The 21,389-nt window shown below is 49.3% G+C and overlaps 2 protein-coding genes and 1 non-coding gene across 10 annotated transcripts in view; 2 read left to right on the top strand and 1 right to left on the bottom strand.

Annotated features, from left to right (window-relative positions):
* Fanci (FA complementation group I) overlaps positions 1-4,651 on the top strand; it is a 59,373-nt gene extending 54,722 nt beyond the window's left edge. For 2 of the 5 annotated variants that reach the window (XM_034502512.2, XM_076936248.1), the window contains 5 exons: positions 41-100; positions 2,527-2,589; positions 3,073-3,168; positions 3,349-3,456; positions 3,987-4,651. In XM_034502512.2, the coding sequence (XP_034358403.1) occupies positions 41-100; positions 2,527-2,589; positions 3,073-3,168; positions 3,349-3,456; positions 3,987-4,058 (399 nt within the window). In that variant the 3' untranslated portion in view covers positions 4,059-4,651. Of the gene's footprint in view, positions 1-40; positions 101-2,526; positions 2,590-3,072; positions 3,169-3,348; positions 3,457-3,986 lie in introns of those variants that run through there. The other 3 variants (XM_076936239.1, XM_076936258.1, XR_013111180.1) reach the window with 2 other exon arrangements.
* On the bottom strand, positions 3,919-20,777 carry Polg (DNA polymerase gamma, catalytic subunit). Of its 4 annotated transcripts, XM_034502481.2 has the most exons (23): positions 20,633-20,777; positions 19,138-19,905; positions 16,469-16,664; positions 15,312-15,476; positions 15,063-15,209; positions 14,858-14,937; positions 14,482-14,664; positions 14,230-14,378; positions 13,966-14,092; positions 12,895-13,131; positions 11,405-11,525; positions 11,143-11,220; positions 10,729-10,836; positions 10,127-10,287; positions 9,547-9,600; positions 9,342-9,459; positions 8,802-8,937; positions 8,452-8,698; positions 6,449-6,571; positions 6,149-6,317; positions 5,829-6,037; positions 4,866-5,026; positions 3,919-4,394 (listed from the first exon to the last, which is right to left on the bottom strand). In XM_034502481.2, exons 2-23 carry the CDS (start codon positions 19,743-19,745, stop codon positions 4,318-4,320), a joined length of 3,654 nt encoding a protein of 1,217 aa, XP_034358372.1. In that variant the 5' UTR covers positions 19,746-19,905; positions 20,633-20,777; the 3' UTR covers positions 3,919-4,317. The 4 variants fall into 4 exon arrangements, with proteins under 4 accessions (XP_034358372.1, XP_076792378.1, XP_076792388.1 ...); XM_076936263.1 differs by lacking the exon at positions 20,633-20,777 and having other exon boundaries at positions 4,250-4,394; positions 14,230-14,399; positions 14,482-14,685; positions 19,138-19,885; XM_076936273.1 differs by lacking the exons at positions 9,547-9,600; positions 20,633-20,777 and having other exon boundaries at positions 4,250-4,394; positions 14,230-14,399; positions 14,482-14,685; positions 19,138-19,885.
* Positions 20,778-20,982: 205 nt separating this feature from the next.
* Trnar-ucg (transfer RNA arginine (anticodon UCG)) lies at positions 20,983-21,055 on the top strand. Its single transcript has one exon. It is a non-coding gene; the product is annotated as a tRNA-Arg (tRNA).
* The last annotated feature ends 334 nt before the right edge of the window (positions 21,056-21,389 follow it).

Below are 21,389 nucleotides of genomic sequence, written 5' to 3' on the forward strand. Positions count from 1 at the left end.
ATTGTTACAATTACACTCATTTCTTTCTCCTTTGCTACAGGTGAAGCTGTCAGGCTCTCATCTGACCCCTGTATGTTACTCTTTCATTTCTTATGTACAAGTAAGTGATTTGGAGACAGTACCAAATAATCTTGAAGAAAGGGATTAATGGAGGGGTGGAGAGATGAGTTAGTGGGACCCAAGTTAGGGTTCCAGCACCCACATCAGGTGGCTCACAATGTCTCAGAACTCCAGCTCCGAGAGATCTATCACTTCTGATTCTGACTTCTTTGGGAGAAAGAATATGATAATATTTAAAATAAAAATCTCTAAAAAAGTAAAAGTCTGGGAGGTGGTGGCATAGACCTTTAATCTCAGCACTTAGGAGGCAGAGGCAGGTGAATCTGTGAGTTCAAGGCTAGCCTGGTCTACAGAGTGAGTTCCAGTACAGCCAGGGCTACACAAAGACTGCACAAAAACCAGTAATAAGAAAAGGGGCTATGTTGCATGTTCCCGGAGCTGCTTGGGCACATGGTGTATATAAAGTCTACATGTCATAAGCCAGAGGTGCCCATCTTAACAAACCAAGACTTGAGAGCTTTACAGTCAGGGTTTCTATTGCTGAAAAAACACCATGACCAAAAAGCAAGCTGAGGAAAGGGTTTATTTGGCTTACGCCTCCAGATCATAGTCCTTCATTGGAAGAAGTAAGGACAGGAACTCAAACAGGGCAGGAACCTGGAGGCAGAAGCTGACACAGAGGCCCTGGAGGTGAGGTGCTCACTGGCTTGCTTCCCATGGCTTACTCAGCCTACTTTCTTATAGAACCCATAACTACCAGCATAGGTGTAGCACCACCCACAATAGGCTGGGCCCTCCATCAATAACTAAAGAAAATGCCCCACAGCTGGGTCTTACGGAGACATTTCTCAGTTGAAGTTTCCTCCTTTCAAATAACTAGTTTGTGTGTCAAGTTGACTAAGACTACCCAGCACAACAGTGAAACCACTTCTAGAGATAGCAGGCATTTGGTGTACTTGTATTTGGTGTACAGAAGAGCAAGGCAGCCTTTTCTGAACAAGTTTCATTTCTGGGTACCTGCAAGTCCATGCATTGGGCCTCTCTTTAGTGTAACAGCATCTGACTCTGGGGGGGTGGGGGGGGTGAGGGAGGATGTTAAGGTACCAGAGGTGTGGGTGCAGCAGCACTTCCAAGGGTGGAGGGCAAGGGCTTGTTGGAAATGTTAATGTCCAGATCTCAGAGATTGCAAATCTAAGTGTTTGCCTGCATGTGTGGTGTGGCCCAGGCTAACTTTACATCTGCTTCTATCTGGGGATTACAGGAGTGCACTGTCACATCCAGCTCATTACCCCTACTCCTTCTCTCTTAAATGCTTGCAGACATGCCCTCTCACACTTCAAACTTTGTACATTCCCATTCTCTCAGTCTGCTGATTCTGTAGTACATGTCCCTCCATTCCTGAGGTCTGGATTCCTCCTGTCTTTTCAGTTTCGTTTTTGAGCAGTCTTCTGTATAGTGCAGGTCAAGCTCTAGAATTATATGCTGTCATTCCCAATGCAACTCTCACCCTTTGAGACAGGGGTTCACTTTGTTGCTCTGGCTAGCCTAGAACTCACTATGCACCCCAAGGCTCTCCATACAAACAGTATGTGTCACTACACTCAGCATATCACTTCTGTATGTTTATATAGCCACATGGACTTCATAAAGCATCCTGTAGAGACTCAAGGGCCTTACCCTCTATCCCATTTTCCAGGATTTTAACTTCAAACCAGTACCTCCAAAATCTTTTAGAACACGAGGATCAACCTGCCTATCTGCGGTATAGCTTCACTAGTATAGTTTCTCTGCTTTTAGAACAGTTTTCTTGTCCCTGCTCCTTTGCTGGAAAGCTAAAAAGGAGGCCTCCCTTTTGAGATGGTTTCCTGTTGAACTCAAACTCGGGTGGTTTTCCCCATCTCTTCTTACTTAGGTTTTGGTTTTCTTTTGCCCTGTTGGTATTTTGTTGCTAATGTTTCAGACAGGGTTTTACAATGTAGCTCTCTCTGGCTGTCCTGGGTCAGTCCAGTCACATGGACTGGCCTACAACTCAAGGAGACCCGCCTGCCTCTACCTCTTCTGTGCTGGGTTTAAAGGTGTGCACCAATACCAGTTCTTCCTGTCAGGGAAGAGTCCCTGTGACCCTTTACAACTTTCCAAGTGTAGTAACTATATTGTGCGTAAGATTACCTCCAAGACTGGCTGTAGCCCTCTGTATAGCCTTACTCAGCGGCTCAGCAGTAAAATGCCTGTTCCTGTACCATCTTGACAGTGTCCATTTTAATTGTCTATCTGTATAGCAGCTGAATACAATAATGGTTATACTGATAGGATATTTCCAAGAACATACATATCCAAGGAGGCAGACATCCAAGGACTATATATAATGCATCACAACTTTCGTGCTTCCCAGATATAGCTTGAGGCCTAAAGGAATCTTGAAGAATAAGACAATGTTTCTGTTTTTTTTTTTTTTTTTTTTTTAAGAATAAAAGCAGTAACAACCCAAAGTGCTCAGAAAAGGAGAAGGCTGCAGTTAGCACCACCATGGTAAGCTTTCTACTTTGCCATTCAGATCCATGGGTCTTGTTGGACATTAAAACAGCAAGAATGTAAAAGGTGCCCCATAAAGAACCTAAGAATTGGTGAGTGCAGGAAAGGGGGGAAAGTGACTATACCTAGGGAATATGGCTGTAACAATTCCTTTTAGGACACAGAAAGGCCTAGGCACAAGATGGTCCTCAGCAGGTTGTTTCTTAAAGGAAATAAAGCTAATGTCCAGAAAACCAGTCAAATAAGTTAACAATGTATGTCCTACAGGGAAACACCAGGCAAATGGTCTCAATTAAAAGAAGGGTGGTGGCACTTATCTGAAGCCCAGGGATGAAGAGTAGGAGGCCGGACTTGGGGAAACAGTACTTCATATCCTCATCTTAGGGACTAATCTTAGCAAGTTTGAGAGACACTACAGAAAAACCTCAAAAGCCATTGAACCTGAACCTGAGATGTCGTCTATCCTCCTTTCACTCTTAGGCCAAAGTTCTTCGTGAAACCAAGCCAATCCCTAACCTTGTCTTTGCCATTGAACAGTATGAAAAATTTCTTATCCAGCTGTCTAAAAAGTCCAAGGTAAAAATATTCTTTATTACCACTCCCATTTACTGTTGGAAGGAGTCTAGCAAGCTCTGTGGCAGGCGGCACAGCTAGAGGTCAAGGGTGAACTGTGAGCTGATACATACCTCCAGGTACACACTGAAAGTACCTTAAGCTGTCTCCAAGTACCTGTGCTTACAAGCCTGTCTGTCCCAGGTAAACCTGATGCAGCACATGAAGCTAAGTACTTCTCGGGACTTCAAGATCAAAGGGAATGTCCTCGACATGGTTCTCCGAGAGGATGGGGAAGACGAAAACGAGGAGGTTGGTGCCTACTCTGCATGGCTTTGGTATATATTTCTAGGAAAAGTAGCAGACAGACTATCCTGTCCTGGGGTCCTCCTGTTTCTATGCATTCTGGCTGGCTTTTATACCCTCCCTCGAGGTAAGCCCATTCTGAATCTTTCATTATTTGAGCCCACTGTTTCCTTGCCTTTGGCAGGGTTCCATCTTAAGCTTGTTGAAGCTAGAAATAATATCAGTAGACAAGACCCAGTCAAAATTAGAACTTTATATAAAATAATCTGGAAAGCTGGCTGGTCATGAGTCCTTTAGATCACTGTGCTCCAGGCCCTCTGTCTCCTGAGAACGGCCATGTGTAGCACTGTGATGCTTGAGGCTCCTATCATCTTGTCCAAGGAGGAGTAAGGTACCACTCTCCTCAGGATGTGGCATTCTAAATCACCACCTGGGAGGCAGACAGGAAAGGCATGACTGATCCAGGAGTTTGGTGCTTGTTTTTATTCCCATCACCTTAGAGCAAGGTTGTCAAAAATTCTACTCTCCCCTTCTAGGGCACTGCATCAGCACATACACAGCAGGACAAAGAACCGGCCAAGAAGAGGAGGAAGAAATGCCTGAGTTAACATGACCTTTGGGGCATCTGCTTCATTTGTGCCCAACAGTACCCCTTGTCATACAGTCTGCACTGATGTTGGTGTCCTGGTTCTGAACATACACTGAACTGTGCCTTCCGTTAGAAGGACTCTTCTGGGCAGGTCCTGCCTTGTAAAAGGCAGAAAAATGGCTGCCTTTTGCAAAATGCACATCTGCAAGCCTGAGTTTAGGAACCTGCACCGCTCCAATGAAGCTCCACAGGAGCAAATACAGAGCCTCCAGACAGAGCTAGGATCCAGGTTGGCTTCGTTTCTCCAAGGAGCCTTTGGTGAGTTCAATTATCTGGTAAATATCCAGTGCTTCACCTGTAAGACAGTGGAAATTGGTTAGGATGCCTCCAGAAGCATGACTGAGCTCAGAAATGAGGATCTGAATGTTAGGGTCAAAAAGACAGTAGTGTAAGGGAGTATCTGAGAATAACTGCCAGGAGTGGCAGCTTGCCTTAGCAACACTTTTAATATTAACACAAGCTTTCTGACCAACTCTTCAGCATTTTCAGCACAGATACATTTTTTTCCACGTAAGAATGCACTTTGGCTTGTACAATAAATCTTTAAACATCTCTGGTGTAGTTTTGAAAATGGGTCAGTGTACATGGAACATTTAAAATTCTAGCATCTTCCTCATTTGCTATGAACTACCCTCTAGCTTCCTCTGTGATTTGAATATCATACTCACTTTATGGCATAGGTCAAAAGTGGGTTTCTTGCCCAGAGCCCCGAGGTTCTAAGCCACCTCCCACTCTATGTATAAGGAGGAACAAAGACTGTGCTCACCCTGGGGAATCCCGTATCTCCTTTCCATCCCTGTTGGGTTAGAAGGAGTCTTACAGTCCATGGTCACTTCCTTCCTGAGGCACTGGTCAATGTCTACTGCACTGAAAAAGGCGACTGACTGGGGCAGATCATTCAGACCCAGCTTATAGGCAAACATGCACCTGAAAGAGACCAAGTCTTCACTCACAGCCGTGCCCTGCTGTGAGCGTAGGCTCCTCAATCACCCACTTTTAGCAAAACCATAAAACATACTGCCTCATGTTCAACCTAATACCCCTGAGATACTAAAATACAATTAGGGACTCAACATACTTTTCTAGTTGGAATACTTTATCGATACTAAAAAAAAGTATTAGATCCAAATGAGAAATAAATGTGTACTTTTAAACATAGCCCATCCCCAAGCCCAGAAGATAAGATGGTGAACTTTAAGCTTTTATTTACTCATTCATCAGGATAGGTCATGGTACTGATTGGCAGATCAACAGGAAATAGTAACATTTGACTCATATGAACTAGGATTTTTAGTATAAATAAATACAATTCAACAGGTGTAGTGGCACACACTTTTATTTAGTCCAACCACTTAGGGAGGCAAAGTATGAGTCTGAGTGAATTCAGGTGGATCTCTGAGTTCAAGGCCAGCCTGGTCTGTATAGTGTTCTAGGACATCAAGGACTACATAGAAAGACCCTGTCTCCAAAAAAAAAAAAAAAAAAATCAAAGCATGTTTTCTAAGTTGCCTTGCATTTCCTCTTGAAATGTCTTCAGTCACTGACTCCAGGCATACCACTAAAGGAGCAATAACATAGCAAATCCCTTGACCTTGCTACCATGATTTAGTACTCGGACATGCCGCTTTCAGACCTAAATCCTTTTTAAAACTTCCATGAACTTTAAAAATAAAAAAGCTGAATCAGTCAGTTCTCAGACCTGCTCAGGAGGCCCCAAGACCCAACACACCTGGTCAGGAGATTGGTGATCTGCAGTGCCAGGGCGGCACGGTAGCGGTCCTCCTCACGCACCAGGTAGCGAACCTCATCGTGGATGCTGATGCAGAAGCGCCCATCAATGGCAAATTCCTCAAACAGCCACTTCATGGCCACAAGCATGAGGTGTAAGTAGTCCACGGCAGAGCTCTGCACCACCCAATTCACACGACTGGTCATAAACTAGAGATACGGGGACATCAGTGAGGGACTGTGCCACTCACCATGTAACTCTAGTCCAGGAGCCTACTTCCTACCCCCTCTCCACACTCCTAGGGTGGCAAGATCCCTCACCTCCCCCTGGACAACTGAGGGCTCCAGGGCTCTGCTGATGCAGCAGCCCAGCACTGGGGTGCGTGGTGTGTCAGACATGGCAATGCTCTCCAGCTTATTAAACATTTCCGACTCGGTGCCCCCTGACCATGCTCTTTCAGTGGCTACTTTCCACTTCTTCCACCGTGACCTAGGGGAACAGAGACCATGAGGTCAGGCTTTGTCTGTTAGCATCTCAGTGCTTTTTTAAAAAAAAAAAGTGTGTCAGCCTTTTGGAACCAGCCCACAAGTCCCTGCATCTTCAACACAAAAGGTTCTCACTTCCTTGAAGCTTCTCTTTGGATCGTTCGAAGATCTTGTAGGGAAACCCAGCCGTCCTCTGTCCGGTCCACAGGAAGACTTAACTGTTTTACCAGCCATTCCCCCTCATCTGACAGCCGATACCTGTGGGTAGTACAGTACCATGGCACCCCATTAGATGGCCTCCTCTGTGGCACACCCACACTCAGGTTCCTCAACAGCCCCTGGCCAGCCTCTCCCCTGTGGCTAACTTCATGGGGGAAGCAGGCTCAAAGGCTGACAACTCATAGGGGATGGCAACTAGGAAGACACAACACAAGACAGAAACTCGGGCTTGTGTCCCCAAGGCCTAGACTATATCATACTAGCCCAGTGGGGGGCAGACTGGCCCCAGTGCTGCCTGACACTGAATGCCCAGTGGCCAACAGCAGCCTTTTATTCAAGGGACAGCAAGGAGTCAAAGTACAGTGACTCTTGGAGGGAAGAAGGGACCTGGAGGAACCAAAAATATGTCCGCCAAACCCAACTTCTTAACTCCTACTGTTCCAGACTCTCAATACCTGAGGGCTCCAGAACCATGTCTCCTAGCTGCAGAATATCAGACGTCCCCACAATTTAGGCCTTCAACTCAAATTCTTGTGATGCCTTTGCTTCTCCAACTAAGGCCCAACCTCCCTTCTCATCTCTTTCTTACCTCCCCCTCCACACACACTGCCCACAATATGAATCTACAGAGACATCATCCTCCTGCTCTGGACGCTCAGATTCCAACAACCTGTTCTAACAGGTGCAGTCAGGATACCTGCACCAGCTACTCAGCTTTTGGTCTCTGTCAAAAGTGAGTAGGCTGAGTACCTTCTATCAAGCTGACCAAAAACTAGGGTCAAAATTTGGGATGAGGGAGTCTCAACTGAGAAAATGCCTCATCATCACTCATCACTACAAGCAAATCTGTAGGGTGTGTGTGTGTGTGTGTGTGTGTGTGTGTGTGTGTGTGTGTGTGATTAATGAATGATGATGGGAGGGTCTGACCTACTGTGGGAGGTTCCAGGCAGGTAATCCCAGAGTATGCTAGAAAGCAGGCTTAGCAAGCCAGTATACAATATTCCTCCATGGTCTCTACACTTCAGTTTCTGCCTCCAGATTCCTGCCCCAATTTCTCTCAGTGATGTGAAACCTAAGGATTGTTAGGATTAAATAAACTTTCCTCCCAAAATTGCTTTTGGTCATGGTGTTACCCTCAGAAATAGGAACCTAACTAAGGTTTCCATAGTCAATCAGCTACCTAAATGGGGACACTACACAGTATACCAAATTAAAAAAAAAAAAAAAAAAAAAAAAAAGGCTGCCAACATCGTGTTACTTCTCCTTGCCTGCACTTGACCCTGCCAAGAAGCCTACGAAGGCCCGGAGCACACAAGGAGCACTGCTGGAGGAAACAGCCTGCACTCTGGCTTTGCTTATTTCTATTCCTTCAGCTCCTGTCTATCTGCTCACTTTTGTTCCTATAGCAACGAGCACAGGACCCCTAAACTCCTATTAGTGTTACGTAGGGAGGAGGTTGCGCCTTTGTTATAAATGACCACTGATGGGTTGGAGAGATGGCTCAGCAGTTAAGAACACTGACTGCTCTTCCAGAGGTCCTGAGTTCAATTCCCAGCAACCACATGGTGGCTCACAACCATCTGTAATGGAATCATATGCCCTCTTATAGTGTGTCCAAACAAATAAATAAAGAAAGAAAAAAAAATGAAATAAAGAAAGAAAGAAAGAAAGAAAGAAAAAAAAATGAAATAAAGAAAGAAAGAAAGAAAGAAAGAAAAAAAAATGACCACTGATGACAATATACCCTAAGTACAGTTTTACCCCGTGAGGGAAAAACTAACACTATAAAGACAATGTTACAAAGATAAACCATCCCGCAACTAAATTTAGAGGGACAGCACTCAAGAGATGGAAGAGAGCTGTAAAGTAGGCCTGTGGCCCTGGGATGATGCTAATGTGGGCGGAAAAGGGTCCCTCACCTGCGAAGGCCTTTCGTGACAGCATACATCTGCTGGGCCTTCTCAGCTGCCTCCTGCCTTGTAAGCCTGTGGTTGAACTGCATCAGTAGGCGCTCAGCAAAGGACTGCCCAGCCCCATAGATGCGGCCGTAGTTGAAGACTTTGGCATGCTCTCGGCTGATGCCCACAGTGGCAGCTGTCTTACTGTGCAAATCAGTGCCTCTGCTCTTCCTGCCCTGCAGAGTCATCCAGCCAAAGGCCGTGCAGCCTGGAGAACAGACAACAGTGAGAAGCTCAGACATACTTGGCCCATCCTCCTTGGCCAAGGGTCCTGGCACATCACCCCTGCCCAAGACACAGGCTCTACTTACCATGCATCCCAGCAAAGTGAGCATCTCCAAGTACAGCTGCGATCCACAGTTCCTGTGAGTCCACATCAGCACCCACAAGGACATATCCAGGCGGAGCCTGCACCATGGCTTTCAACTCGCTGCCTACCCGGTCAGGCTGCAGGAAGAATGGAATCAGGACCACCTAGAAGCCCAAGGCAAGTGCTACCCTGGATTTCTAGGCCCAGTGCTGACAAAGCACTTGGTATCTTTTCTGAAGGAAGACTTTGGAGAATGCCACACAGCCCTGATCCAGCTGGAAAATAAAGAAACCCTATGCCAGGGCCCAACTGACCTGGCTCATCTAAACTATGACAGCTATGGCCACTATGACTAGCATTGTCTAGTCAGCAGCAGGTACCTAGAACACATTTACTAACGGAATGAATGACATGAAGCCACATTTGAACTCTCAGTAGCCCAGAAGTTTCTTTCTTGTATCCCTTGCTAAAACTCCAAAGGCTCTGAGATAGTTTCCAGAGACCTAAAAGAACAGAAGCCAAGAACAGAGAGGACACATACCCGAGCATTGCTGGCAGTGAGCCACGTGGGCTCCACAGCTCGACGGGTGATGGTACCAGCAGTCACCACCTGGGGCAGGATGGCCCCATAGTGGCCTTCCTCATCGAAGTTAGGATGCCTGGAATGGGGAGAAGCAAAGAAGTGTCAGCAGGCTAAGACCCAAACCACTCAGTTCTCTATCCCACAACCACCCAGCATGCTGTACCTGGTTACAGTCCGGGGCAGAGCTGACCTGGGGAGCCATACCACCATCTGGGAGCTGTAGGACAAGAACTACAGAGCTCAGCATGGCCATGGCAAGCATAATGTACTTCAATGCACTGCCACCATCATTTTGTACCCAATCTATTTCAGGGATGCTATGTGACCCTTGAAGTCTGGCATTAACAATTCTTGCTGACCTTACTCAGGGTGGGCTCTGGCTCCCATCAGAAGAATCAGGATGGAATGTGCCAATCCCCTTACAAAGGGCTTGTGAACACAACCATCATGGAAATGACCTTTGAGATAAATCCATTTGCCACTACAGAAAGATTCAGCTCTCAATGACTAATACAGGTTTCAGACAAACAACTCCCACCCAAGGTCCTTATCCACAACCCATGGCTCCAGCAGTTAAATTAGAAGATTTAACTGGAGAGTCATCAAAGTTCTACCACACCACTCTACAGTACCACTCTACTCTTAAGCCCAAGATCCATGTCACCAGGACACTAAACCTCTACACTGTAGCTAGGTTGCCCTCTGGAGTAGCACAGGCCTCCTGTAACCCCACTGTGACCCACCTGATACGTTTATGAGCATTCCTCCAAAAAGAAATCATTTTATTTATTTCTAGGGCACGAGGTCCACTGGCACCTCCTGGGCCAGCTTGCAGGGTACCATCCTCCATCTTGGGCAGGAAATCTTTGGCAAAGGGACTTCCCACATTGTAGTTGTTACCATCCTATAGAGGACAAAGAAAGGTTGGGACAGGTAGCACAGCACCAGCTAGGAAATAGACATGGACACTGGGCTTTCTCTCAACAGAACCTAAAACCTCCCACAGTTGGGGCAGTTCCCACCCAGGTGTTCTGCACATCTCTAAGTGCAGGCACAAGAATGCTAAGATGATCAGACAAAGCTAATAACAGCCAACAGAAGCTTCCAGATGACAGATACATTGTTACACACTTGATTTATGTCAGTTAACACCACCAGGATGCCTCTCACCGCTCAATTTTCAATAGAAAATCAAAAGCAGTAAGACATGAAAATTACCCCAAATCATATGATGCTCTGATACGACTGTCAATCCTACAAAAAGCAGTTCTCTGGTCTGAATAAGCATGAAGCCCTACTGTGGGCCATAATCACAGTGAGAACATGAAGCAGCCACAAACCATACCTTGTGAGGCAGCTTGAAAAACCAGCAACCAGGGATATCCACATCATTATAAGGTCCGTTGCCGTGGTGATAAGTGGGCTGGCTGGTTTTGGGGGCACTAGCAGCAGGCTGTGGGGGCCACACACCCAGATCAGGCCCTGCTCCAGCACCTGCATTCAGCAAGGGCCAGCAGGTAGGGGAGGTGGGAGTTGGGGAAAGGGCCTGAAACTGAGCAGGCAGATTGCAAAGTGATAGGAGAGCATGGTCACAGGTTCCCGCCTTGGTTCCCTACAGTTAAGGACCACAGGGCAACAGGGCAGCATCTCTAAGTCTCTCAAGACCTGGTGAACTCTGGTGGGAAAGAGCTTTGTGAGCAAGAGGAAGTCCCAGCTATCCACTGTCCACCCAGAGAGCCCAAGCAGGTATCTTGCTCACCAGAACTAGGGGCTGACTCAGCCCCGAATTCTCCATCTTGGCCTCAGCCTCCACATCTAAGCAGCCCAGTTCTTCTACCTGGATGGGCCCAGGAATCAGGGGTGTGAGAGGTAGGCAGCTGTAGGCCTGGATCCACCAGCCCTTCCCCCCAAAGAACTTAGATTAGACCAATCTAGGGTGAGTACCCAGTGGCAGCTCCCGTGCAAAAGGTGTCCCACTTTCCTAGAAAAACAGACTCCTCACGATCAGAGTGCGTCCTCACCGTTTGCCACATGGCACTACTGTCAGTGAGTAAGAACTCCTCAGCCAGGTCTATCTCCTGGGTCTCCAACTGCTGTTTCCCCTGTTCAAGACAGTGCTTCCTGTACAAGGACTCGATGGCTCTGTGCAGAGAAAATAACTGCTGATTACTGGGCGCCTGCTCAGGCCAGGCAGCTTGCTGGGATTTTCTTCTGGTCCCTTTGGACCACACAGTGAGCCACACATCACCTCACATCAGCTGAGGAAAGAGACAGCAATTTCTATGGCTTTTAATTTCTCTGGGTTGAGGGGAACAACTGACTTAGCACCCTGGTGACAGGCCGGGTTTCGATAACTGGTCTGACTCAAATCCAAGCTCCTTTCTGCTTGAGGGCTCTGAAAGCAAAGCAGAGGGCATGAGCGCTGAAAGCTGTCTAGCAAGGCTACCTCTTGTCCACTTACCCAGGTGTGGGCTCAGTGGAGCCAGGCCATGTCAGTCCTTCCTCTGAAAACTGGACAAGTGATCCCTGATGCTCTGTGGAACCAGGGCCCTAGGTCACCTTCACTACCCTGACCTCTGCATAACACCTGTCTGTCCATCAGACATGTCAGCTTGTCCAGGCTCGTCAGTTATAAATGTGTACACCAGGCCTGGTCAGGACGTCCTGCCTCCAGTGCATGAGGACAGAGCTCAATCTCTAACACCATAGAGTTTAAAAATTCAAGTTAAAAAATAAATAAGTAAAAGCCAGGTATAATAACTCTCACATCTATCATCTCAGTAGTTGAAAAGCTGAGGCAAGAGGTCAGAGGGCTGGCTCAGGGGTTAAAAGCCCCGCTGCTCTTCCAGGACACAGGTTCAGGTCCTAGCACCTACAAGGTGGTTCACAATCATCCATAACTCCAGTTCCAAGTTATACTCTCTTCTGAACTCCACAGTATACCAGGCATATAAGTGGTGCACAAACAAGCAGACAGTCATAAAGTAAAAATGAAATAATAGTAGTAATAATAATAATAATGGAAATATTATAAGTAATAATAATAATGGAAAAAAAGAAAAGCTGAGGCCATAAGGTAGCCTTGAGATAGACAGCAGCCTAGGCAACATAGTGAATCCTATGCTAGCCTAGGCTTTGGAATGAGCCCAACTCAAAAACGGGAAAAAAAATAAAATAAAATAAAATAAAAAAATAAATGAAAGTAAAACTCTTTTCTCATGGAACTGCTTAGATACCAAGTGAGATTTTCACTGCAAAATGCTCAGTAACAGTGCCTGGCTTGTAACAAGCACTCAAATTCCACTCAAGAAACCCTGCAAGCCTGCCCTTCCCCAGGCTCCGTCCCTTCCCTCTGTCCTACTGCAAAGGCAGCTATGCTGCTGGGAAAAAGAACTAGAACCCAGATCCTGGGACTACAGCCCTTCCCACCAGCCAGACCTGACCCTAGTTACTCTAGAAAGGAAGGGACCCAGCAGCCCCTTCCTCCTTGGAGCTAGAACCTGGATCTTACCTGTAGGGGCAGGTGACTGCAGCAGATTCTACGGTGGGGCTCACTGGCAGCTCAGTCAGATTATCCCGCCTCCCAGGCACCAGGTAGCCCCAGCCATGAGAGTCTGAGTAGTGTAGAGGAAAACCATCCCAGGTCAGTGCCATGAGCTTAGGAGTGACCCGCATTTGCAGGCTGAGGAGGCTGGGGCCTGGAGTCCATGCAGGGTCATCCGGCCGAGGGCAGAGCTTCCGGTACCACCTATTCCCACCAACAGGGGTTAAAAAAAAAAAAAAAGTATTACTCTAGGGAGTAGAAAGTGTCTCTTTCGTGATATATATCAACCCACCTCCAGGCCTCCAAGCATTCTGGTGACTCGGGCCAACAGGTGTCAGTTCTCTCTTGTGGGGGGGCTTTGAACCTATATGGTATCTCCTAGAATTATTGATGTCTTCTCAAAACATAAAACCCTGTGTGTCTCACTGGCATCCTCCAGTCACAGTTTCTTTCCAAGCCTCACTGCAGCTGCTACACAGAACCCGGTCTTCCTTCCTACCCATGAGAGCTCCCACTGCTACAGAGACACACAGCTGTCTCTCCCAGGCTGCTCACCAGAGCTTGACCATGGTGAAGCTAGCACACCAAAGGGATTTGCATCCAAGGTCACATAAGTGCAATGTGCTACACCACTGGTCACTATGGCTGCCCTTTTCCTCATGTCTCTAAGACACTAATGAGCAGCACCTCCTCAAAGAAAGTGCCCCTTATTTCCACAGGCAGAACAGAACCGCTCAAAACCATATACTTTTAAGTCTTATTACAGGTCAGCTTCACTGGCTGGTCTGCACACTTGCTGCTCCTAGAAGAGAGGAGTTCCATTTGTGTCCCTACTGCTGTCACAGGTGGCATACACAACGCAGGGCTCAATGCACTGTTCTGAGCGTATCCAGAAAGCCATTAGGGTCAGAGTGAACGTAAGTGAGCAGAAGTGGAAGGTTGGATGAACACACAACATCCAACCTTGCTGAGGCCCAAACAAAGAAGGCTTGAGGACCATGCAAGACAGCCTCTGGATGCTATCAAGAACCATCTTACCCAGGGTGTCCTGGAAGGTGTTGGGGCCGCTTAGGCAGGAGGTCTGTGGTGCTCTTCAGCTGCTGTAAACAGGTGTAAGCCATGGCATTTTGCTGAAGCTCCTCCTCCTCACTGGGTGGTCCAGGATCTGTGCAGAGTTCAGGAGCTTAGGATCAGAAGGCACTCACAAGTCTGAAAGACTACAGCAACCCTTTCCAAGGGCCCTCTGGGTCCTAGGTCTGTCCCAAAGATCACCCTGTCCCACCTCCCACCTAAGCTTCCCACCTTCCTGATCCATGGGATCCCCAAAGGGCCCAGCTCCCTCGATGGGCAACTTGCTGGCTGAGGCTGGCTTCTTCACCTTCTTTGCCTTTTTCTGCTTAAACTCCTGCAAATCCCATTCTAGGTCCCAGAGCCAAGGGTCTTCTTTGTACCTGCAGAGCCAGTCCACCAGGCTAGGGTTAAGGCTGAGCTAAAATTCAGACCTCCTACCTGCCTCTCCCCTACACTGACCCAGCCTGCCCAAAACCCGACTACCTCTCTCCTGAGAGCAACTGACAGGCATCATTAGCCAGATCCATCAGCGACTTCTTCATCTCCCGCTGGAGCTCCTCATACGTGCTCTGGGCCTCTGTCAGGTAACGTTCCCAGTTCTGGTTGACAGGCAGGTAGGAGACACCCATCTCCAGCATGCCAGCCAGAGTCACTGGGTGGGGACACCTTAGGGACATACACCAAGGGCTGCCATAAATGACCACAGGAGACAACCATTGAATATAGGGGCTCCATTCACTCAGCCTATAAAAGCTAAGTGGCCAGCCTAAGGACGAATCAACCCCGCATGATTATAATGGGATTGAGTACCAGAACCTACCTACCCCCGCCCCCAGGATTTCACCTGGCTCCCTCTCACCTCTCTAAGAAGAGTGGCAGCTGCTGCTGGAAAACCTCGAAGGTGGCCCACACATCACTAGCACAGTACTGCATCAGATCCTAGCACAGGTGACAAGGAACTTGTTGGGGAAACAACGCAGGAAGACAGGGACAACCACTTGCTACCTCCCCAACTTCAGTGCAAGTCAGTCGCAGCCTGTGTATCAACTGTCCCAGCACCATACCTGGAAGTTCTCCCGGATGTCCCTCATGCTGCCTTTGACAAACAGTTCCCGAGGCTCCTTCTCTAAGGGAGGTCCCCCCACATAAAGGTTGTGCACGTCTGCAAGATTATTAGCACTGCTGATGTCCATCCAGTCCCAAGATGAAATCTGAGAAACCAAAGTGAGGTCATCTTGGTCTCAAGCCCAACAAGTAGATCACTGGCAAGAGCTTAATCATCCATCCCTAGGCAGACCCAAATGCACACTCACCGCTGGACCATTGGCTTTCCTCTGGGACTTCTGACCTCGCTTTGTGGGATGCTGGGTCTTGTGCTTGCCCTGCTTGGCTCCCATCCACAGACTGCGCTGGAAGCTGCTCAGCCCTGAGATGGCCATGTGCATGCTCATAGTGTCCAAAAAACGCATACGTGAGCCCTGGAGGAAGGGCAGGGGAGGAAAGGCTGCAACAGAGGGGCTAGCTGGCCACTGCTTCAGTGGTGTCGACCCCAGCCCCACCTCAGTTCCACACATAGCCTTTGCCCCTAGCACACAGCCTCCAACACAAAACACAAAAGTCTCGTGCATGCCCTCACACCTGTAAGGAACTGCCCAATTTCTGAAGTGCAGAACTGGCTCAGTCCCAGTGTACGAGTACTTCCCAGCTTTCAGCAACTGCCTGGGAACTCCAGGTAGATGAACTAAACAAGACCTTCAGAGCTCTGGGCCAGACCCCAAGCTCTGGTCCTGGCCCTAGCCTTCCCAAGCTGTGGTCCCTGGCAAGTCAGGAAGGCTGTAGCACCTTAAATGCCAGGCTAAGGGTGCTTACTAGGGGTACTCCTTTGCCCTGCCCTTCACCTTATCCTGCTGTGAAGAGTCAAAGAAAAAGGGTTTTTATAATCTAAGGACTGTCGCTGGCACACACCAGGCAGTTCTGATTGCTGACACATGTGCTATTCCAACTCTCCTCAAAGTCCACTGATGGAGCTTCTGTTATCTCTTTACAGAGACTAGGGCTTAGAGAAGTTAAAGAGAACATACTGCCCATCAATAGCTGAGGCAGGATGTGTCCCAGGCTGTAACTCAAAGCCCTCAAAAACTCTAAAATGCCATTCAAAGATGAGAGCCAATTTATCCTGGACCAACTCCCAGTCCTGTGCCAACACAGCTGTGACGGAGCTCCTAGCTCTCTTTAGGGAACAGAGGTGTCATCTGCCACAACAGTTTCAAACACCATGCTAGTTTGTTGTTTTAAATCTGTTCTGGAGATCCAGCAGCTGAGCTAAGACCAAGCAAGTCTGGTCAACAGACGTCCCAGCGATGCTGGAAAGAGAGTGCAAACAGTGGCCAAGAAAGCGAGCTTTCCCTAGCAAAGGAGACTGGGCTTTTGGCCCCCTTATTCAACAGCATGCCATTCCCACAAACCTTACCTGAATCAGATACTGCTCCCTGATATGGGCTCGGTCAAAGCAAACATTGTGCCCCACCACCAACTGTTCCTGCCCATCCTGCTGGGTGGAGCTGTTGCCACTAGCAGAGACCCCCAAAGGGATTAGGTCAGCCGGCGATAGCCGGCTGGTCCAAGAGTAACGCTCTTCCACCAGCCGCTGGCTGCACCAGGAATACCTGAGAGGTGAAAGTGGGCAGGGTTACCACGAAGGACCAGACTTCTATTCCATACCACCCACGCATGCCAGGTCCCCAAAGGCTGCTACTCACGCCATTCACTCTCACAGAAGTCAGGGGATCATTGAGGGGAGAAATGACAAAGCTTCTTTACTGTCACTCCCACAGATAACAAAGAGCTAAATGCTATGACTGGGTGCCGTGTGCAGGAAGGTGTGCGGGCCCACTGAGTACGCAGCTGGCTCTGAGGCCTCTATGAACATGACCAACCCCTTGTGTCTTTAAGTACAAACAGCTAGTGTGCCAAGTGCTGATAAAGGAGATGGTTGGTGAGACAACCCAAAGTGGAGAATTTAAAGTGGAAAAAAAAATTAAAAAGACAAATGTTGCATACACATACAGAGTGAATTGTCTGACGGCTGCAAAGACTCTGAAGGACAAAACAAATCATGCACCCTTCAGGAGAGGAGCAGCCACCTCAGTGGGATGCCACAGATCGCGCCAGGATGAGGATGTGTGCACACGTGCCGGAGTGGGTGTGGAAGACACAGATGAGTGCTATTTGCAAGGGCCCGACTCTGACTCAGGAAAAGGCTAGTCTGCTCAGGATCCCAAAGAGAGGAGAGTGGCCACTAACAGAAACCTGCTCCAAGCCACACACGCTTCCAAAGGACTGAGGCCACACAGTGGGCAATACAGCTCTCTCTGATGGAGCTCCCTCCAACTTTCAGGGAACACAGAAGTGATCTGCCTCCAAGTTTCCAACCGACAACCTAGCTGCTTTAAATCTGGCAACCTCTAACGCACACGCCACGGTGGACTACATGAGGTGCTCAAGCTGGAACCCTTCCTTTTACCCAGCCTGTCAAAGCCCTTTGTAACAACAGAAGCAAGGGCTCAAGAATGCCAAGTACTTGAAGCTATGAAGATGACAGGAACTTCAGTTAACAAAAGTCACACTGGTGTCTAGACACAAGCCTGCAGCTATGTATGAAGCCATCTTAATATAAACTTAGGTATAATATTAAAAAAAAAAAAAAAAAAAAGGAGAGCCAAAATGAAGCTGAGCTGGGATCCATGCTATCAAAACTAAAGTTCTCCTCAGACTCCCAAGTGCCCAGGGCCTGGGTGACATCCCTTCAGGCAGACGACTGATAAAAGCCCTTACCAAAGCCTTCAGGAGGCTACTTAAGTGAGACTTAGCCTCCAGGCATCTGCCCCGCTCCTACAGGCTGTGTGCAGCTCAGGTTATACAACTGTGTGGCAGCTAATGTGGACCTGCTACCAAGGCTCCGTCCACAGCCACAAGTCACACTAGGAGAAGAGACGCTCGGCTCTGGCTTCTGTCTCCAGGCAAACTCCTGGAGTGGCCCCAGGCCCACTGGGGGAATGGAATGAGAATGGAGGCAGAATGGGAAGGAAAGAGAGAAGTGAGGAGGATAGAAAGGAGGATCAGGGACTCGACCTGTCCAAAAATGGCCAAGTGACCAAAAGCCTCATCGACACTGGTTTCTGTCCAGCCACCCAAGCCTGCTTTATCTTTTCTAACAATGGCTGCTATTCCCCTGGACTCTGGCCACCGCGCCACACGAGCTCTGTGCTTCTTGTCACAGCTTCAACTGAATCACCGCAAACCATCTCGATTTGCTCTTTCCAGCCATTGGTGCCTACCTTAGCTAGTTAGCCATGCTCTCACCATTTTCAACTGCATATATAACATTTCGCAGCTTTCTTTACAAAGATGTAGCTTCCAATAGGAATAAAGAAACTGCCAACTTTTTTTTTTGCTGGCCATGCCTGAAAGCATTAAGGTTGTAAATAGTATTTTAATCCTGGAACGAAGAATAAAAAAGGGGAGAAACAGTACTGCCATCATTGCTTGAAAAAGAAACTTGGGTAGCACTTAGAAAGTTATTTAAAAAGAAAAGGAAGAGACTGGATATACTTCTTTGAGACCAAAATGTCTACTTAGGAGAAAGTAATAATTCTTGGCTAGGGGGTGGGCAAGACTAGGCCATCTCCAGGGGCATTTGGAAAGGTTGAACAGGATTTGGTCTGTCATTTATGAAAGACACTGGGGATGTGAGCATTTAAAACCGCCTAGAACAATCCCACCAAAGGAACATCTTCCTGTCCAAAATAACCATCAGCACTCCCAAAACCAAACACTGGTCAAATGTCTTTTCAGACTAACTTCTCATGGAAGCTGCTTGGGGTCAGGATTGAGGCACAAACTCATGGTCATCTTAAATGGTCTCTCAGTCTGTCTCAAACACAACACGGTATCCTCTGCATGGTCCCTGACATGTGCATAGAGCCTGTGTATCTTCCCACCAGAGTGAGCCCCACAGAAGCAGGATTAAGGAGGTTGAGTAACCAGCACACAGTGGGAACTCAGAAAATGTTCACTGAACCAAACGGTTAAGCTGGGCCCCCTACAAATGGTAGTCCCCTGTTCCTAACCCTCACTTACCAAGCCGAGGGGGATATGGCCACCGCCAAAGTGGGGCAGGTTCCCTCTGCCAAGCAGACCTCCACGTCGAACACCAGGGCCCGCTCCTCGGGGATGGCCACGGGTTCGGCCTCCCCCTCGGGGCCGTACCGGGTCCAGCCCTCCGCCCAGGCCCAGCTCTTGGGCTGGGGGGGCAATTGGGCCTCCAATAACGAGGCGGCCGCCTCCAAGTAAGGCAGGCTCTGCTTCTGGGCCAGGTGGCGGAAGTGCTGGTCCAGGTTGCCCCCGAAGAGCCGGGGCAGGCGCAGCTGCACGTCTGGCAAGGGCGTGGCCGGCTGCCCCCAGAGCCCGTGCTTCTGCAGGTGCTCGACGCTGCGCTGCACCGCGGCCTCCTCGGGCATTTCCCCTCCGCACCCGAAAATTTGCTCGTGCAGGCCTCTCGACAGCATCTGGATGAGCAGAGGGTTGAGCCGCAGCTGCCCATTCTCTGAGGAGGGCATTTGCGACTGCGGCTGCCCGTCGCTGGGGACGGGGGCGAGGACGGAGCTGGAGACCCAGCGTCCTGTTGCTGGTACTGGCCCTGAGGCGACCTTGGCGCCGGCCACCTTCTTCCAGAGCAGGCGGCTCATGGTTGGTGCAGGGAGCCCCCCGCTGTGAGTCGGGACACCTGGCTTTGGGCTCCAGCTTGACTGCTTTTACTGGCCGAAAGACTCAGAGAGAGACACGTCCCCTCTCTGTGTTCCTGTCAGTGAAATAGGTCTCACCATGCCTGCCTTCCTCACACAAATCCTAAAGGAGATAGATGATAAAGTGTTATGACATGTGTCACGTACTTGTACAAACAGCTTATCCCTCATCAAACATCTGCTGCATGCCAAGCATTTTCTCCACTTGATCTTAGCCAAAAGGCCAGAGTGGAGTAGGGACATTTTTTCTGTTCCGCCTCCAACAACCTTAAGAAGTGGCACTGCCCCTCCCGAGGAAAGGACCACACAGGCTTGCCAGTGAAGTTGGGAGAAGCCGCTGGAGATGCTGAAATAGGTAGACGCAGACCAGAGTTCTGGCTCTCCAACTGCGTGACCTTGGCCAAGCTCCTTAGGCCCCGACCTCCTCCTCTGTAAAATGGGGTTAAGGACTCTAGAGCCATGGACCATTGCTGTTTGAGTGACAGAGGGCGCGCTCGTCGCGTGGCTCTGACCCCAGCAGGCGCTCGGCAGACAGCAGCTGCCAGTACCACCCCGCCGGCGGCCCGAGGGCCTAGCGCCCCAACTTCGACCCCGCCGGGTGGGCCACAGCTCGGGGTCCGCACCCATACCCGAGCGGGCCCAGGGCGCCCTGCTCGGAGCGTCGGCGGCCACCTCCACGCTCCCGGACACCGGGTCGTCGCCGCAGCCACCGCCACCGCGGTGCGCCCTGAGACCGGCCGCCGCCCTGCTCCCGACCCGGCTCCCGGACTGGGAGAGGGAACAACCGCGCTGCCGCGCCCGACGTTCCCCCTGCCAAACCCGCCAGAAACCTCGGTCTGCTCCGCGCTTCCCGTTCTGAGACAGCCCACAGCCCTGGCGACGACGCGGCGTCGGCTGCGTGCGGCCCACGCAGCCTCCGGGTGGCGAACGGTCTGGAAAGCAGCCGCAACTTCCCGTCTGCGCGAACTGGGTCCCGCGGCTACCCAGAGGCAGGCGGGAGACTCCCCCGAGCGTCCAATAGGATCGCCGCCAATGGAGCCGCCCGCCCGCGGGGGTGGCAGAGGGACTTCCGGGTGAAGTCCTCTGATACTCCCCTCCCCATGGAGAAGATGGACCAGTCTGAAGCGAGCGTGAAGGCGGCTTTACGCTTTAAGCTAAGTAAAGGTACCACCTCTCTGGCGGCCGCGTGGCCTAATGGATAAGGCGTCTGACTTCGGATCAGAAGATTGCAGGTTCGAGTCCTGCCGCGGTCGGCGAAGTGGAGTTCTTTCTGTTTTTTACCTATCAGTATGCTACCTTTCCACAGTCCCCTTGGAAATGAAGCGAAATGACTGTAGTAGGTATGAATAACTTCTACTCTTAACTTAATTCTTGGAACTCAACGGTCTGAGCAAACTACTGTCAGAGTGAAATTGCTAAAAATGTGACAGCAGTCGAGATCCCTGATCCAGTGGAGAGTGGAACGAACGGAGCACCTAGATTCGTCTAGATTCACCTGCGGACAGCAAAGGCTAGACTCGAAGTGATGATGGTGATGATGTTGTTCAGTCGGATTGATCGCGCCCACCGGTCACAGCTGAAGCACGT

This window comes from Arvicanthis niloticus, chromosome 1, assembly GCF_011762505.2.
Source record: "Arvicanthis niloticus isolate mArvNil1 chromosome 1, mArvNil1.pat.X, whole genome shotgun sequence".
Lineage (NCBI taxonomy): Eukaryota > Metazoa > Chordata > Mammalia > Rodentia > Muridae > Arvicanthis > Arvicanthis niloticus.

What these genes read in the sequence shown, in the direction of transcription:
- Polg (XM_076936263.1), bottom strand. Translation starts at nt 19,745, where the DNA reads ATGAGCCGCCTGCTCTGGAAGAAGGTGGCCGGCGCCAAGGTCGCCTCA. An exon ending in CTGCCACTCTTCTTAGAGAG is followed by an intron (nt 14,686 to 14,857) that starts GTGAGAGGGAGC and finishes CATTTATGGCAG; the next exon opens with CCCTTGGTGTATGTCCCTAA. An exon ending in CACCTTCCAGGACACCCTGG is followed by an intron (nt 13,132 to 13,965) that starts GTAAGATGGTTC and finishes TGGTGGGAATAG; the next exon opens with GTGGTACCGGAAGCTCTGCC.